At 46.2% G+C, this 14,680-nt stretch overlaps 1 protein-coding gene across 1 annotated transcript in view; it reads left to right on the top strand.

The window, feature by feature from the left end:
* Window positions 1-615: 615 nt before the first annotated feature.
* srcap (Snf2-related CREBBP activator protein) overlaps window positions 616-14,680 on the top strand; it is a 54,595-nt gene continuing 40,530 nt past the window's right edge. The window contains exons 1-9 of the mRNA XM_059012239.1: window positions 616-631; window positions 1,912-2,213; window positions 3,189-3,554; window positions 4,863-5,048; window positions 5,803-5,943; window positions 6,092-6,329; window positions 8,372-8,646; window positions 8,746-8,839; window positions 9,659-9,748. Of these exons, the coding sequence (XP_058868222.1) occupies window positions 616-631; window positions 1,912-2,213; window positions 3,189-3,554; window positions 4,863-5,048; window positions 5,803-5,943; window positions 6,092-6,329; window positions 8,372-8,646; window positions 8,746-8,839; window positions 9,659-9,748 (1,708 nt within the window). The remainder of the gene's footprint in view (window positions 632-1,911; window positions 2,214-3,188; window positions 3,555-4,862; window positions 5,049-5,802; window positions 5,944-6,091; window positions 6,330-8,371; window positions 8,647-8,745; window positions 8,840-9,658; window positions 9,749-14,680) is intronic.

The following is a 14,680-nucleotide window of genomic DNA, read 5'->3' as shown; positions in this document are numbered from 1 at the left end:
CAACGCATTTCTTAATTCACTCTGAAGGGGTGAAATCAGCCCGATCTACACCAGCCGCCCTCGTCTGATTTGTCAGCCCCTGGTTTCTGCGGAGGGCTCTGTCCAGGCGTTCAGTTGGCGCAGCTCTAGTGACCAGTACATCTCGGCCAGCTTGACTGACCCCCGCGTGCCTGTCTCCTCCTGCTTTTGTCTCTTCTGCGTGTAGGGAAGCTGAGAGTCACACTTACCCAACATCCTGGAAGTGGAAATTGAAGAAGAGGTGCAACCCACAGCACAGACAGGTGAGAACCAACAAACCCTGTTTGTTCGGATTATATTTTAAAGGTCTTACAAAAAAGGGGTCTTGATACCAGGAGGTTCAAATCCCGGCTCAGCCACTGACTCCCTGTGTGTGTGTGTGACCCTTAGCAAGTCACTTCACCTCCTTGTGCTCCGTCTTTCGGGTGAGACGTAGTTGTAAGTGACTCTGCAGCTGAGGCACAGTTCACACACCCTAGTCTCTGTAAGTCGCCTTGGATAAAGGCGTCTGATAAATAAACAAATAATAATAATAATAATAATAATAAGTTAAGGAATTGTTAACGTCGCAGGCTTGACGAGGTGTTGAATTCACGAATGGAAGGGGAGGTGCGTGATGCTGCAATTTTACGGGCATGAAAACAGTCTGTTATCCCAGGCGACTCGCACAGGGGTCACAGGGCAGCGCAGGGTTACAATGCAAGCTTCATATTTAAACACAGTGTAGTTTACAGTCAGTGCAAATAATAACACTACTAGAATACAATATGAACTAGGATGCAGCGAGTTAGGATCACAGCGAGTTAGATCTACAGTGACAGATTAGCAGTGCGATAGTGCAAGGATAGCGCATCAGCTGAGGATCCAGTGACGAGGCGCTGAGGTCATCAGCTGAGGATCCAGTGACGAGGCGCTGAGGTCATCAGCTGAGGATCCAGTGACGTAATGCTGAGGTCATCAGCTGAGGATCTAGTGACGTAATGCTGAGGTCATCAGCTGAGGATCCAGTGACGAGGCGCTGAGGTCAGGCGAGTCCAGCGCAGAGCAGGAGGGGCGGATCAAGAGAGATGTGGGGGTTAACGGTTTGGTTTGGCGAGGTGGTAAATGGGACTTTTGGGGAGTCCCGTCTGTACTTTTAAGGCGCTCTCTAAACCCCACTTATTGAAAAATAACGTGTGTGCTCACAGTGGAGGAATGGGAGAACTTTCTAATTGTGCAGTTTGTGATGAATTACAGTTACGATGCAGTTGTGGTTACAGTTAAACATTTGGCGCGCCAAATGGATTCCGCATTTTATTGGTCATTCGCTCATTATTGTATTTTCAACCACTTTTGGTGACCCTGAGCAAGTCACTTCACCTCCTTGTGCTCCGTCCTTCGGACGAGAGGTGAAACAAACGAGCTCCTATTGGAAGCGACTCTGCAGCAGCAGTCTGTAGCATGCTTATGCATTTGTACCTGTGATTTATTCTCGCTGGGTTATTGGGAACAAACAAGAGTAAGCATGTTCATGTGTGTAGTTTTTTTGTTGCTCGTTAGTGTAATTGTAAACGCTGCAGCAGCATTCTAATTGTAATTTCAGCAAACAATGCTGCTGTAATTGTAACTCACTCTCTCTCTCTCTCTCTCTCTCCCCCTCCCTCCCTGTCTCTCTCCCCCTTCCTCCCTGTCTCTCTCCCCCTTCCCCTCTCCCTCCCTGTCTTTTCCTGTCTCCCTGTCTCTCTCTTCCTGTCTTTTCCTGTCTCCCTGTCTCTCTCTTCCTGTCTCTCCCTCTCTACCTGTCTCTCTTCCTGTCTCTCCCTCTCTACCTCTTCCTCTCTCCGTCTCTCTCTCTCTCTCCCCATTCCCCCCCCCTCTCTCTCCCTCTCCCTCTCCCCCCCCTTCCCCTCTCAGCTGCGAGTAGTTTTGGCGGAGGGGGTCCCGGGCCAATACTGGGACAGCAGGGCTCCCCAGGGCTGGACGGTTCGGCCCAACGACCGTCTGTCCAGAATGAGGCTGGGGCGCTATCCCAGCATGCCCTGCAGCAGGCCCAGGAGACCGCGGGGAGCCCGGCGGAGCCACAGAGTGGCCAGGGGGCCGAGGAGGACAAGGGGGGAGACTCAGGGGGGGAGAGCACGAAGACCGAACCACCCCTTCCCCCTTCCAGTCCTCCACCCCTCCCTCCATCATCACCCACATCACCCCTACAAAGTCAGGTAAGGCAACAGTCCCTGTGATGATAACCAGCATTATTATTACAGGGCTGGGAATCAGACTCCTATTGCACAGCAGTGTCACCCATTCCAGGTTTTGCTACCAGCTTGATCAGCCCCCAGTGCGTCTAGGTAACAAGCTCAGGTGTGTCTGATTATTAAACTCTCATTTCTTTCTCTCCTTTTTCTCTCTCTCTCTCTCTCTCTCTCTCTCTCTCTCATTTGTTCAGCTGCTTTCATTTGAAGCCAGTTAAATTGACTGAAACAAACAGTGACTTCATTGTGTTGCTGCTGTTGTGAGATGCTCATTTAAAAATAATTAAACAGTTCACACAGTCTTCGACTCGCTCTCCCTGACCGACACACACGGTATTTTATTTAACCTCGCATAATAAAGAATTAAAAAAAAAAAAAATAAAAAAAAAAAATCTTCTCAGCTCAAAAAAGTCTATACCGGAAGCCATAATCGCAGTACAGTAAGTATTTCAGGTTAGATTTCGAAACGTCACATTTTTCAAGTCAGTTTTGTCGTTAAGTATCTGGGGAAAACTCCAAAGTGGCGTGTGTGTAATTGAATATGTTAACAAGGGAACATTATTCAGCAGCTTTCATTGGACTCTATGAAGCTGAGGGAGTTCATTCTATATAGAGGGTGTGGAATTCAATATGTTAACAAGGGAACATTATTCAGCAGCTTTCATTGGACTCTATGAAGCTGAGGGAGTTCATTCTATGTAGAGGGGGTGGAATTCAATATGTTAACAAGGGAACATTATTCAGCAGCTTTCATTGGACTCTATGAAGCTGAGGGAGTTCATTCTATATAGAGGGTGTGGAATTCAATATGTTAACAAGGGAACATTATTCAGCAGCTTTCATTGGACTCTATGAAGCTGAGGGAGTTCATTCTATATAGAGGGGGATGCTAAACTCTTGGCCAGAGCTGTATAACATCTTTTTTCTTCTCTTCCTCTCCAGGTCTCCCAGAACTCCCAGTCCATTGCAGACAACAAACCAGTAACAGTGGCCAGCACCAACTGCAGCAGCCCAGTGTTTTTGGGGGTCCCCTCTCCTGTGGCAGCCACCCCCCCCTCTTCCTCAGTCTGTACCCCCCAGAACAGGAGCTCGAGCAGGGGGTTTGGGGCTGGCGGGGCCACCAGCAGCAGTTTCTCCCTTCCCTCCACCACTCACCTCCTCTTCTCTCCCTTCACCCCTCTCCGAGGGCCCCATGGCAAGTTCATCTCCCCTGGCCTCCGCGCCTCCACCCCCGGCCCCTCTGAGCACGCCCCCCGCCCCGCCAAGTGGGACCGCAGCCCTGCGGACATCGCGGAGCAAGCCAAGCATGTGAGTACACCGAACGGAGCGCAGCGGGACTCGGGTTCGAGTTTGAGGTTTCGTTCGACTTCACGAAACCTAAATTTAGTTCATTTCGAATGCAAAAAGCTGTAAATCTCTGTCTCTCCTGATCATTTTAATAATAATAATAATAATAATAATAATAATAATAATAATAATAATAATAATAATAATAATAATAATAATACTAGACTTCATTGAGGGGAGTTCTGAACCCCAGGACTGGGTGCAGCAGCAGCAGCAGCAGGGCTAGTGTGAGTTTCTAACCCTGCTCAAACTCCTGGCTCCTGATCATTTCAATATTAATAACAGACTTGGTTGAGGTTAGTTCTGAACCCCAGGACTGAGCTCAGTAGACTTGATAGAGGGCAGTTTGTAGCCCCTGTGTGTAGGACAGGCTGCCTGCTTTCCTTCCTCTCAATCCTCAGCACCTTAACAGGTCCTGGCCTCTGTGCAGTAGGTCTGGATTTGGTAGCTGGTGCTGACAGGAAAAATCTCCCTTTGCAACCCAGGGCTGGACCCCACAGTGCCGGCCTTGTTACTTACTGGGAGAGACACGCGTTGCAGCCTGGAGATAGCGTGTGCGTGCGTGCATTGATAAATTGATTAACTTGCTGCATCCTAGTTCATATTGTATTCTAGTAGTGTTATTATTTGCACTGACTGTAAACTACACCTGCGTTTAAATATGAAGCTTGCATTGTAACCCTGCGCTGCCCTGTAACACCTGCAAGAATAAATACTATATATACTAATAAAAATAATACTCGGACATGGTTTGAAAATCGAATTTTATTATTATTAGAGTCATTTAGCAGAGGCTTTTATCCAAAGCGACTTGCAGAGACTTGACAGACGGGAGTTAATTCATGAGGTTTCATCACGAAGCAATGAGGAGAGACGCCTTTCACTGGATATGAGATACGAAACTGCTGTTATTATTATTATTATTTATCCAGGGTCACTTACAGCTGTTACAGGACAACACAAGGTTACAGTGCAAAAATAAATTAAATTGCAAATATTACTAAAATACAATCTGAGCTAATTGATGACAATTTGTATCGTCTGTCTGTCTCTCTCTCTCTCTCTCTCTCTCTCTCTCTGTCTCTCTCGAATTCAAATTGGCTTTAATGATATGACAATAAAAATAATTGTGTTGCCAAAGCATCCATGGCATAACCGACTCAAATATACAGACGAAAACATATATATATTTTTTAATACAATTAAATAATACAATACAATCTCTTAATAATACAATTAAATAATAATACAATCTCTCTCTGTCTCTAGGAAGCTGATATCGAGCACCGCACTGCCTCTCTGAAGAGAGAGGGGTTCTGGTCTCTCAAGCGTCTTACCAAGGTGTCAGAACCGAGCCGGCCCAAGGTCCAGTGGGATTACCTGTGTGAGGAGATGCAGTGGCTGTCGGCTGACTTCGCCCAGGAGAGGAGGTGGAAGAGGGGTGTGGCCAGGAAGGTGAGTGAGCCAGCCAGCAGAAGCAGCCAAGCAGATGATGGGACTTCTGCTCTGTGCTGTCTCTTATTTTGATTATTATTATTATTATTATTATTATTATTATTATTATTATTATTATTATTATTATTATTATTATTTTATTTAATTTTTATTTGATCAGTTCAACACTAAACTTCACTGAGGGGAGTTCTGAGCCCCAGGACTGGGTGCAGCAGCAGCAGCAGCAGGGCTAGTGTGAGTTTCTAACCCTGCTCAAACTCCTGGCTCCTGATCATTTCAATATTAATAATAATAATAATAATAATAATAATAATAATAATAATAGACTTCACTGAGGGGAGTTCTGAACCCCAGGACTGGGTTGCAATGGGAGTCTTAATGTCATCCTTGTGCTGTATGCTAATATCTGCCTGTCTGTCTGTGTCTCTCTCTCTCTCTCTCTCTCTCTCTCTCTCTCTCTCTCTCTCTCTCTCTCTCTCTCTCTCTCTCTCTCTCTCTCTCTCTCTCTCTGCCTGCCTCTCTGTCTGTGTCTGCCTCTCTCTCCCCTCTCTCTCTCTCTCTCCCCCTCTCTGTCTCTCTCCCCCCTCTGTCTCTCTCTCTACCGGTCTGTCTACCCCCTCTGTCTCTCTCTCTCCTCTCTCTCTCTACCTGTCTGTCTGCCCCTCTCTCTCTCTCTCTCTCTCTCTCTCTCTCTCTCTCTCTCTCTGTCTCCCCTCTCTCTCTCTCCCCCTCTGTCTCTCCTCTCCTCTCTCAGGTCGTGCGTATGGTGATACGTCACCATGAGGAGTTGAGGCAGAAGGAGGAGAGAGGAAAGAGGGAGGAGCAAGCCAAACTGAGACGCATCGCGGCAACCATCGCCAAGGAGGTCCGGACCTTCTGGGCAAGCGTGGAGAAGGTAATGGATCATGTTTATTATGGGGTATAAATTTTATTTTCTTGAAGTCTGCTCTTGTCACTGAGAAATTAGGATGTATAGCTCAAATTCAAACCAGATCCTAATTCCTCCCCCCTTTTGCTCTCTGCCTCTCTATCGCCCCCCGCAGGTGGTGCAATTCAAGCAGCAGTCTCGCTTGGAGGAGAAGCGAAAAAAGGCCCTGGACCTGCAGCTGGATTTCATCGTGGGGCAGACTGAGAAGTACTCCGACTTGCTCAGCCAGTCTCTGAACGAGTCCACAAGGGCCTCAAGGGTCCACCAGGGGCCCTCCTTGAACAGGGCCTCCTCCTACCCCAGCTTGACCGCTTCCAGCCTGCCTCCCTCGGACTCCGTCACTGAGGATGAGGGTAAAGAGACTTTCTGGACCAGCTTTCTATAGACACCACTGTGCCGGGTAGTTCTGTGCAGGGTTTTATATCAGTGTTATACAGTGCGGTCCTGCCAGCATTGCCCTGGGTACAGCGAGGCTCTGCCCAGCACCCAGCAGGCAATGCCAGCGCACTAGATTACAACTTTATATAGACACCACTGTGCCGGGTAGCTGCTGTAGTTCTGTGCAGGGTTTTATATCAGTGTTATACAGTGCGGTCCTGCCAGCATTGCCCTGGGTACAGCGAGGCTCTACCCAGCACCCAGCAGGTCATGCCAGTGCACTAGATTACAACTTTATATATAGACACCACTACAAAGAATGCAAGAGAAAACGACCAAGAGTTTTGCATCACCTAGAAATTTTTGGATTGAGACATTTTAATAAAAATTAAAAAAAAAAATTAACTACGTGAGCGTAACCTTTTATTTAATCGTGTAATAGTAGTACAGCATGTATTTCACGTTTCGAAATGTCACGTTTTTCAATTTTGATTACAGGTTTTTCAGATACGTTCAGTCATCTTACTATTAGGGTTCCAAGCTGGCTTGGGAACCCTGTAAAACTATCAATAACTCAACCGGTCGGTGCCCAGTAAGACGTTATAAGGAGGGACAGAGTGGAGAAGCTACTAGAAAGTGATAAATCGATTACAAACCCGACAATATGGAGGAGCGTAAGGCCTGTTGCAACACACGAACTGACACGTCCCCCTGAAACGTCACCCTTGAGTATACCGGGCAGCAGTGTGGAGTAGTGGTCAGGGCTCTGGACTCTTGACCGGAGGGTCGTGGGTTCAATCCCAGGTGGGGGGGACGCTGCTGCTGTACCCTTGAGCAAGGTACTTTACCTAGATTGCTCCAGTAAAAACTGTATAAATGGGTAATTGTATGTAAAAATAATGTAATTGTATGTAAAAATAATGTGATATCTTGTAGCCATTGTAAGTCGCCCTGGATAAGGGCGTCTGCTAAGAAATAAATAATAATAATTGTCGGTTTTTCTCCCAAAACTTTTAAACTGCTCCTCTTTGCACGCGGTGTAACCAATCAACATGAAACTTGGCAGGTATCATCCTGTGGACAGTGGAATTCAAGCAGGGCAAAACGGTGTTCTTTCGTAAAACAGGATGGCAGTCAGACCTCCCGTTTTTCGTTCTTTTAAATTTTAAAACCGCTTCAGTCGAAAAATGGTTTCAATTAAAAAAAAAACCTTTCAAAATCTTCGCTCAAATGTAAAACTAGCTTATAACGCTTTACTAAGTGCAGATAGGTTAACAGGTAATATGGAACACAGACAGGAAGCTGTCCGTCCAAAAATGACCTATGACCTTTGACCTCTAAGGTCAAATGTAAAATTAGCTTATAACTCCTTACAGTGTGTAGATAGGGTCGTGGTTACTGTGCTGTTTTAAATTTGAAAAGCATCGTGGGATAATTAACTAATGCAGTATTTTGAATTGAAACTGCCTCATAAAACTGAACTGTTGATGTCATTTGTGCTGCAGTGCTACAGCGTGCCAAAATTTCCAACTGGTACTGAGCTTGGAAGCTGTAAAACTGCCTGGCAGTTCTAGTTATTATTATTTTTTTTATTATTAATGAGTCATTTAGCAGACGCTTTTATCCAAAGCGACTCGCAGAGACTAGGAGGGTGAACTCTGCATCAACAACTGCTGCTGCAGAGTCACTTCCAATAGGAGCTCGTTTGTTTGACGTCTCATCCGAAGGACGGAGCACAAGGAGGTGAAGCGACTCGCTCAGGGTCACACGCACGCACGCACGCACGCACACACACACACACACACACACACACACAGGGAGTCAGTGGCTGAGCCGGGATTTGAACCTCCTGGTATCAAGACCCCTTTTCTTTAGACTCCAAGACCCCTTTTCTTTAGACTCCAAGACCCCTTTTCTTTAGACTCCAAGACCCCTTTTCTTTCAGCAAGACCTCCTTTTGAGTTGGAGTGGGGGCAGTTTTATTTTATATATTTAAAGTCCCGCTTCCTCTCTTCAGACGGAGACTTCGAGCCCTGCGAGGAAGAGGAGGGGGAGGAAGACGACGAGGAGACCATAGAGGTGGAGGAACGTCGGGAAGGCAATGATGCTGAGAGCCGGAGGAGGGAGCTGGAGCTTCTCAAACAGGAGGGGGCGCTGTCCTTGGAGGAACTACTGGAGAGCCTGCCCCAGGGGCTGCTGGAGGAGGTACAGACACCCCCAACTACCCCTCCACCCTCTCCTCCTAATGACAAGGTGCAGAGACCCCCAAATACCCCTCCATACGCTGGCAAGGTACAGACACACCCCTCAGTTGTGCTCCCAGAGCGATTTGTCGTACGGCAAACAGTCTCATTCGTAGATTATTATGTAATTAATTTTTTTTCCGTTTAGGAGAAACCGCGCGGCCCCCCAGCCAGGAGTTTGGCACGTCCCCCCAGGGGAGAGGAAGAGGAGGATGAGGAGTTCACAGCCAACGAAGAGGAAGGTAGGGAAACTTGTGTGTGTGTGTCTCTCTGCAAAACTCTCTCAAACCCGCCTGTGCTCAGTTCAGACAGCTCGAACTGACTTGCTCTGCATAATGTTTTACTCTCCGTTTAACATGCAGAATTATTATTTATTTATTTATTGTTTATTTCTTAGCAGGCGCCCTTATCCAGGGCGACTTACAGTCGTAAACAAAAAAACATTTCAAGAATCACAGTACAAGATAAATAGAATGTGGTCTCGCAAGGATCTTTTTTTTTTTTTCCTAAGTTTCTTTGCTTGTTTAGAGCATCTTAATGTGGTATAAACATTAACACCCCCCTCCTATATAAAATGAACTGATTGGGCAGCGGTGTGGAGTAGTGGTTAGGGCTCTGGACTCTTGACCGGAGGGCCTTGGGTTCAATCCCAGGTGGGGGGGACACTGCTGCTGTACCCCTGAGCAAGGTACTTTACCTAGATTGCGCCAGTAAAAACCCAACTGTATAAATGGGGAGTTGTATGTAAAAATAATGTGATATCTTGTAACAATTGTAAGTCGCCCTGGATAAGGGCGTCTGCTAAGAAATAAATAACAGTAAACGCAGAGCAGATGACAAGCTGAGGTCACTGAAAACATGTCTCTCTCCTCTCTCCCCCTCTCTCTCCTCCCTGTATCTTCTCTCTCTCCTTCTCACTTTCTCTTCTCCTCTCTCCTCTCCTCTGTCCTCTCTCCCCTACTCTCTTCTCCCTGTATCTTCTCTCTCTCCCTCTCACTTTCTCTTCTCCTCTCTCCTCTCCTCTGTCCTCTCCCCCCCCCCCCCCCCCCCCCCCCCCCCAGGTGAGGATGAGGAAGATACAATCGAGGCTCAGGAGAAGGTGGAAGGGGAGGCTGATCACACTGCGGAGCTGGGTGATCTCGTCCAGGAAGGTCAGCTCTCTACCAAACACCCTCTGTGTGTCTCTCTCTGTCTCCTGTATTGCACATTGTTCTGTGTGTGTGTTTTCTCTGTCTGACTGTGCTGTCTCCCCAGTTGTGTGTACAGCTCTGGCCTAAAGTTTTGCATCCCCCTCTATATAGAATGAAGTCATTGCTGAATAATGTTCCCTTGTCTTTGTCTGTCTGTATTGTATTGTGTGTGTGTGTGTGTGTGTGTCTCTCTCTCTCTCTCTCTCTCTCTCAATTCAATTCAATTCAATTCAATGGTGCTTTATTGGCATGACTTACAATAGCAGGTGTTGCCAAAGCAATTATACAATACAGACATGTATATATACCATGCATCATGAATACATATATATAAACAAACTGATTTATAAAGTACAGTAAAAAAAAAAACATATCACTACTAACAATAAACATGTATCAGGACAATAAGCATTTACATAATACATACATGCCTACATACACAACAACATACATACTGTATATACATAAGTGTGTGTGTGTCTCTGTGCAGAGCTCTCATTGTGTGTCCCTCAGTCTGTGACACGCAGACACATACTGGGCTGCTAGTTGGGCTGTGCTTCTCTCCTCTCCCAGGAGGATTGAGACTTTTTCAGGGTTGGACATGTTTGGGAAGTTTGGGAGGGAATTTGCAAATTTTTTAAAATAAGTTTGTCTATTTTCTGAGTATTTTTTACATTGAAGAAGGAAGTGCATCTCTGTCTCGACCTCTCCTGTCTCACAGTGACCACAGAGCCTTTCTTCTTTAGGAAGCCAGGTCTGCCGGTGACGGCCTTTCTCAATGGCCAGGCTGTGGTCACTGAGCCTGTACTTGGTCAGGATCTGCCTCTGCTTTGTATCTCTGACAGTAGAGAGATACTCTGCCAGAGTGTAATCTCTTTTTAGGGCCCGATAACAATCCAGTTTATTTTGAGATTTTGTTTCTGTGTCCCAATGTTTCAGATAGCAGTTTTTGGTTAGTTTTATAATTTGGTTGACTCTGATTGGGGGCTGGTAAGCAGTGCTGCCCTGAAGCTGGTTTGTTTTAGTATTATTAGTTGGGTTCAGTGCAGTGAGCTTCAGGGCCAGCTGGCTTAGAGGACTCTTTTCAGGGCTGAGCTCTTGGGTTTGCATGGCCTCATACTGGAGGGAGTCTGATTCACTTTTCTTTAGGTGCATCCAAAATTTTAGTGCTCTTTTCTTTATATTTATGAGTGTCGGGTAACGGCCTAATTCAGCCCTGCATGCATGATTTGGTGTTTTTCTCTGCACCTGTAGGATGTTTTTGTAGAGTTCAGCATGCAGGGTTTCGATTGGGTGTTTGTCCCATTTAGTGTAGTCCTGTTGACTGAGTGGACCCCATATCTCACTACCATACAGCGCAATGGGCTGGATGACACTGTCAATTAATTTTAGCCATATTTTGATAGGAATATTTATTTTATAGAATCTTCTTTTGATGGCATAGAAAGCTCTTCTGGCTTTTTCCTTTAGTGCATTCACTGCTAGGTTAAAGCTCCCTGACGCACTGATAGTCAGGCCCAGGTACGTGTAGTCTGAGGTGTGTTCTAGTGTAGTGTTGTTTAGGGTGAAGTGGTATCTGTTTCCCTGAGTTCTGGCCTTTTTTTGAAAAATCATTATTTTGGTCTTTTTAAAGTTTACTGCCAGGGCCCAGGTCTGACAGTACTGCTCCAGCAGTGCCAGGCTCCGCTGCAGCCCCTGCTCTGTGGGCGACAGCAGGACCAGGTCATCTGCATAGAGCAGGAACTTGATTTCGGTGTTGTGTAGAGTAAGGCCGGGGTCTGCAGACTGCTCCAACATCGTAGCCAACTCGTTAATATAAATATTGAACAGTGTTGGACTCAGACTGCAGCCCTGCCTCACCCCCCGCCCCTGAGTGAAGAAATCAGTTCTTTTGTTGCCAATTTTGACTGCACATTTGTTTTCTGTGTACATTGATTTTATTATATCATAGATTTTACCCCCTACACCACTTTGAAGAATTCTGTAATATAAACCTTCATGCCAAATAGAATCAAATGCTTTTTTAAAGTCAATGAAGCAGGCGAAAATTTTGCCTTTACTTTTTTGGTGTACGTGTTTGTTTATTAGGGTGTGTAGGGTGTAAATATGATCTGTTGTGCGATGATTTGGTAGGAATCCAATTTGACTCTTACTCAGGACATTGTGTTCGGTAAGGAAGGCCAGTATCCGGGCGTTAATGATACTGCAGAATACCTTCCCCAGGTTACTGCTCACACAGATGCCCCGGTAGTTGTTGGGGTCGAATTTGTCTCCACTCTTGTGAATTGGGGATATAAGCCCTTGGTTCCAGATGTCAGGGAAGTAACCAGTACTTAGTACCATGTTGAACAATTTAAGCATTGCCTCCTGTAATTTAGGGCTGCTGTGTTTGAGCATCTCAGTGCAGATGCTGTCAGGGCCGCAGGCTTTTCTGGTTTTCAGTGCCTGCAGCTTCATAGTTAATTCTTGTAGGGTGATTGGAACATCAATTGTGTTTTGGTTATCTTTAATTGATTGTTCAAGTAATTTCAGTTTTTCTCTAGTTTCATTTTGTTTATCTGTTAGATCTTTTTGTTGAATATCTTTATAAAGGTTTTCAAAATAATTTTTCCAAACTGTTCCATTTTGTATCGTCAATTCTTGTTGTTTTGTTGGGTTTAAATTGTTCCACATTTCCCAGAACTGATTTTGGTCAACAGATTTTTCAATGTCTGTGAGGGTTTTGTTTGTGTGTTTTTGTTTTTTCTGTTTGAGGGTGTGTTTGTAGTGTTTTAGAGTCTCACAGTACCTCAGACGTAAGTCTGTGTCTTGTGGTTGATGGTGTTTTTGATTAGATAATTTTCTTAGATTTGTTCGTATTGATTTACATTCATCATCAAACCATGGCTGTGTGTGTTTTTGTTTCCGATTGATCTTCTTTTTGGTCTTTTTAATATTTGCCATTATGGCTGCTTTTTCAAATATCTGATTAATGTCATTAACAGACAGATTTAGTCCTGTCATATTAGGTTGGTACAGAGTGTTGAGGAAAGTGTTAATGGTGTTAGTTATTTCAGTGGAACTGATTGCTTTGATATATTCCTCAGTGCTGTTTGGAGCCCATCTGTATGTTTGATTCAGATTGTACAGCTTACTGGGCTGTGTTTGTGTGTTGCTTGCCTGACTTCCTCTTTTCAGGAACACAGTGATTTGATTGTGGTCCGACAGGGGAGTTTGTTGCCTGACAGTGAATGCACTTAGAAAGGAGGGGTCCATGTCAGTGATGACATAGTCGACTACACTAGTCCCAAGAGCTGAGCAATACGTGAACCTCCCTAAAGAGTCCCCTCTGATCCTGCCATTAACGATGTACAGACCTAGGGCTTGACAGAGATGCACTAATTCTCTCCCATTTTTGTTCACGGCACGGTCAGGGTTGTTTCTCTGGATTGTGGTGGGTGTGAGGTACAGAGGGGTCTGTCCAAATACATGGCTGTTTCCCTGGGTGTTAATACAGTCAGGCTCTGAGCCTGTCCTGGCGTTGAAATCCCCACAGAGCAGCACATTCCCCTGGGCCTGGAAATGGCCGATCTCTGTGTGGAGGGTGTTAAAATACTCTTCGTTGTAATAGGGGGATTCAGAAGGGGGGGTGTATGCTGCACACAGGTATATGTCATTTTGACATTGGGCTATTCCCTTGTTAATTTTGAGCCATGTGTGTGTTTGGCCCTGTTTGACTGGGCTGATGTAGCTGGCCAGCTCCTCTCTGTACCACACTATAATCCCCCCTGAGTCCCTGCCGCGCCGGACTGTGCTCAGTTTAATAGAGGGCACTATCGCCTCCCTGTAGCCTGAGGGGCAGTGTGTGAGCGCGTCTGCACGGCACCATGTCTCCAACAGAACTATCACATCTACATCTTTTGTATTTTTAATAAATTCAGGGTCTGTGCTCTTCAGCCCAAAAGCAGAGGAATACAGGCCCTGAATGTTCCAACAGCTAACAGTAAATGAACTCATGTAATCCAACCAATAATTATTCTTAATGAAATAAAATGTCTAACAATAACACAACCTTTTATCATTTTAAGTTCCCTTTAAACAGTAAAGTACAAATATAGTAATTATTTTAGTAGTACTAATAATTATTTATTTATTTATACTTTATTTATTTATTTGTAGTTATTTACATGTAGATTTTTTTTTTTTTTTTTTTCCCTACCCAAGTGTTGCAGGTCTCAGTTCAGCAGCCTGGAGCAGAGGATGCTGAGGAGCTGTTTGATCTCTCCCAGTTCGGTGGGGGCTGGGGGGGTGGGCTGGGACAGAGTTGCAGCATAGCTGAGTTGCTGCTGGTGGTCGCTGAGCCTGGCGGTCGTGGGACGAGTGGGGGGCCGGATGGCGGGCGGCTGTATGGTGCTGCGGGGGCGGGATGTGTGCGCTGCAGTGTGGGGGGGCTGCATGCTACGCTGGCCTCTGCTGGCACTGCTGCGAGGGGGGCTGGCTGGGCTACGGCCCATGGCTGCATCCTTCAGGGTCTTGGCAAAGACTTTGACCCCCTCCTGGTTTAGGTGCACCTTGTCGTAGAGGTGCCAGGGGCCCACTGTGGGGTGGTGTGCCAGGTGCACGTTAGGCAGCGCAGCGCAGCCTCTGGTGATCTCTGCGTTCACAGCGTTGATGGTGTGTGGGTGGGTGTCTGCTCGGGGCAGCAGCGTGGAGATGACCACTCTGGAGTCGGGGAACTCCTGCGTGGCTCTCTCAGCCACCCTCCTCACGGCCTTGGCGGTGTCGTGGCGCAGGGAGCCCAGGTCGTTGGTGCCGGTGTGGATAACGATGCAGCTTGGGCTCCCCAGTGTGTCCCGGTTCAGCAGCTGCAGGGCTCGCTCCGTGTTTGTGCAGCGGATGTTGTTGACACGCCGG

This window comes from Acipenser ruthenus, chromosome 44, assembly GCF_902713425.1.
Source record: "Acipenser ruthenus chromosome 44, fAciRut3.2 maternal haplotype, whole genome shotgun sequence".
In the NCBI taxonomy this organism is placed as follows: Eukaryota; Metazoa; Chordata; class Actinopteri; order Acipenseriformes; family Acipenseridae; genus Acipenser; species Acipenser ruthenus.
Note: the sequence above shows the minus strand (reverse complement) of the source record. Positions and strands in the feature narration are given on the sequence as shown.